Source organism: Sinocyclocheilus grahami, unplaced genomic scaffold (genome assembly GCF_001515645.1).
Source record: "Sinocyclocheilus grahami isolate Dianchi unplaced genomic scaffold, SAMN03320097.WGS_v1.1 scaffold2762.1, whole genome shotgun sequence".
NCBI classification, from domain to species: domain Eukaryota; kingdom Metazoa; phylum Chordata; class Actinopteri; order Cypriniformes; family Cyprinidae; genus Sinocyclocheilus; species Sinocyclocheilus grahami.
In genome coordinates, this window is record NW_015507940.1 from 25658 (window position 1) to 28464 (window position 2807).

The 2807-nt window shown below is 34.3% G+C and overlaps 1 protein-coding gene across 1 annotated transcript in view; it reads left to right on the forward strand.

The window, feature by feature from the left end:
• Positions 1-1576, forward strand: part of LOC107575628 (dual specificity mitogen-activated protein kinase kinase 4-like) — a gene marked incomplete at its 5' end in the record, with an annotated part of 26953 nt that extends 25377 nt beyond the window's left edge. Inside the window, 4 exons of the mRNA XM_016261989.1 lie at positions 845-964; positions 1052-1171; positions 1268-1319; positions 1413-1576. Of these exons, the coding sequence (XP_016117475.1) occupies positions 845-964; positions 1052-1171; positions 1268-1319; positions 1413-1561 (441 nt within the window). The remainder of the gene's footprint in view (positions 1-844; positions 965-1051; positions 1172-1267; positions 1320-1412) is intronic.
• Between the last annotated feature and the right edge of the window lie 1231 nt (positions 1577-2807).

Below are 2807 nucleotides of genomic sequence, written 5' to 3' on the forward strand. Positions count from 1 at the left end.
AAAAAGTGTATATATATATATATATATATATATATATATATATATATATATCTCTAAATTGCCAGTTCTTGGTCACAATATCATCAAGCTTTTATTATTTCAGTCGTCTTACACAATTGCATAATAATTATACATCATTTTACGTGTAGGCTGAAGACTTACTATTACCAATGCTTTTTTTCATAATAAGTCACTCAGAATACTAAATTTAATTGATAAAACAAGATACAGATAAACGATATCAAATATCTTAAGTCCTTTAAGAATAGTAACTGAATGATGGAAAATTACACCTTTTATAAATTGGGCTACTACAGTTGTTTTGACTATTTCATGTACTAATTATTCATTTTAAATTATGTGTCATATTTTCACTGGTTTTCACCTAATTTTTTTTTACTTTTATTTTAATTTACAAAGTGAAATACAATTTAAATTCCTTGTCACAGTTACCTTTATGATATCACCCCAATACATTTTGGACATTTTCACTTAGGGGTGCACTCACTTTTGTGGCCAGCGGTTTAGACATTAATGGCTGTGTGTTGAGTTATTTTGAGGGGACAGCAGATTTACACGGTTATACAAGCTGTACACTCACTACTTTACATTGTAGCAAAGTGTCATTTCTTCAGTGTTGTCACATGAAAAGATATAATAAAATATTTACAAAAATGCATTTACATTGACTCTCTCATTTCAAACTGCTTTCAAACATTTGGGAAGAAAATGATGTGCTTTGTGCATAATATGTTCTCTTTTGAAATCAACCAGATAATAATAATAAGCTGCAGTGTGGATCAGATAAGCTGACGGTCTCGATCTGTGTGTGTTTGTGTGACAGAGGATCCGGTCGACGGTTGACGAGCGAGAACAGAAGCAGCTACTGATGGATCTGGATGTGGTCATGAGGAGCAGCGACTGTCCCTACATCGTCCAGTTTTACGGGGCTCTTTTCAGAGAGGTTTGTCCGTTTGGTCTGCTTACCGCCTCATGCTTTCTGAGAGAGTCTTTCCTCTCAAGACGCTTGTTCTGTCTTTGTCTTTCTCAGGGGGATTGCTGGATATGCATGGAGCTCATGTCTATCTCCTTCGACAAATTCTACAAATACGTTTATTCCTCTTTAGACGAAGTGATTCCAGAGGAGATTTTAGGGAAAATAACATTAGTTGTGAGTTTTCATTCATTTAATTCCACTTTGGCATTGATTAAGTGATGCGTTTCGTTAGCGTTCATTAAAATGCTGTGTTCTTCTGTGTCGTTTCAGACTGTGAAAGCACTTAACCACTTAAAAGAAAACTTGAAAATTATTCACAGAGGTAAGAGAAGCAGAAGGATGAAGTTTCTCATTTCTGACCTCTATCAGTTTGTTTTTGTTGTTTTACTCAGACTGAAGCTCTTTCTCTCTGCAGACATAAAGCCATCAAATATCCTCCTGGACAGGAAAGGCAACATTAAGCTGTGTGATTTCGGCATCAGTGGACAGCTGGTCGACTCCATCGCCAAAACCAGAGACGCAGGCTGCAGACCATATATGGCAGTAAGATTTATTCATTTATAGATTCATTACCACTACCATTCATAAGTTTGAGGTTGGTAAGATTTTGAAATGTTTTTGAACAGAAGAAAGTCTCTTCTGCTGCTCGCTAAGGCTGCATCTATTTGACCAAAATACAGTAAAAACAGTCGTATTTTTAGATGTAATGCATTTCAGTGATCAAAGCTGAATTTTCAGCATCATTACTCCAGTCTTCAGTGCCGCATGATCTTTCAGAAATCATTCTAATATGCTGATTTGATGCTCTAGAAACATTTCTGATTATCATCAATGTTGAAAACAATTGTGCTGCTTCATATTTTTGTGGCAACTTTGATACAAAATTGATACGTAATGATATGGTACGAACTTTGACGTGACTTTTTTTTTTTTTTTTGTCCAGGATTATTTAATGAATAGAAATTTCAAAAGAAAAGCATTTAAAATAGACATCTTTTGTAACATTATGAATGCCTTTACGGTCAGTTTTGATTAATTCAATGTGCTGCTGAAAAATAAATAGAATAAAATAAAGTAAATGTTATTACATTTATTGATTTATTTTTATTTATTTAAAGATGCCACTGCTATTGGGGTAATTTTTTGTAATAAAATAAAATAATAATAATAATTTGAACATTAAAAACCGTGTGTGTTTATGTGTTTATTTATATATATATATGTATATGTATATATGTGACCCTGGACCACAAAACCAGTCATAAGGGTCAATTTCTCTAAGCTTTCCATTGATGTATGGTTTGTTAGGATACAACTATTTGAATATCTGTAATCTGAAAGTGCAAAAAAAAATCAAAATATTGAGGAAAATCACCTTTAAAGTTGTCCAAATGAATTTCAATGCATATTACTAATCAAAAATTAAGTTAAGTAATTTCCTGTCGTCCTTTCTGAAGCTGAGCGTGCGTGTGCGTGTGCGTGTGCTGTAGAGTGATGTAACTGCAGGAGTGTCCATGAATGAAGCTTAGCTCTTTAACATTACTGTTTGTACGTGGATCCCATGTAGCTGTTGTCGGACAAATATATTCTACATGTGCAATAGTCTATTCTTGATCACTGTGTGTATGGGGAGATAACGTTTCTTTAAATGCGGTTTTAATGAATTGCTTGTGTGTGTGTGAGAGAGAGAGAGAGAGTTCTGCAGTGGCTCTGCTGCTGCTGCTGCTGATGATATCATGCTCTAATCTGAGCCGTGATCTCATCATCATCATCATCATCATCATCATCATCATCATCATCCCCAGAGTCT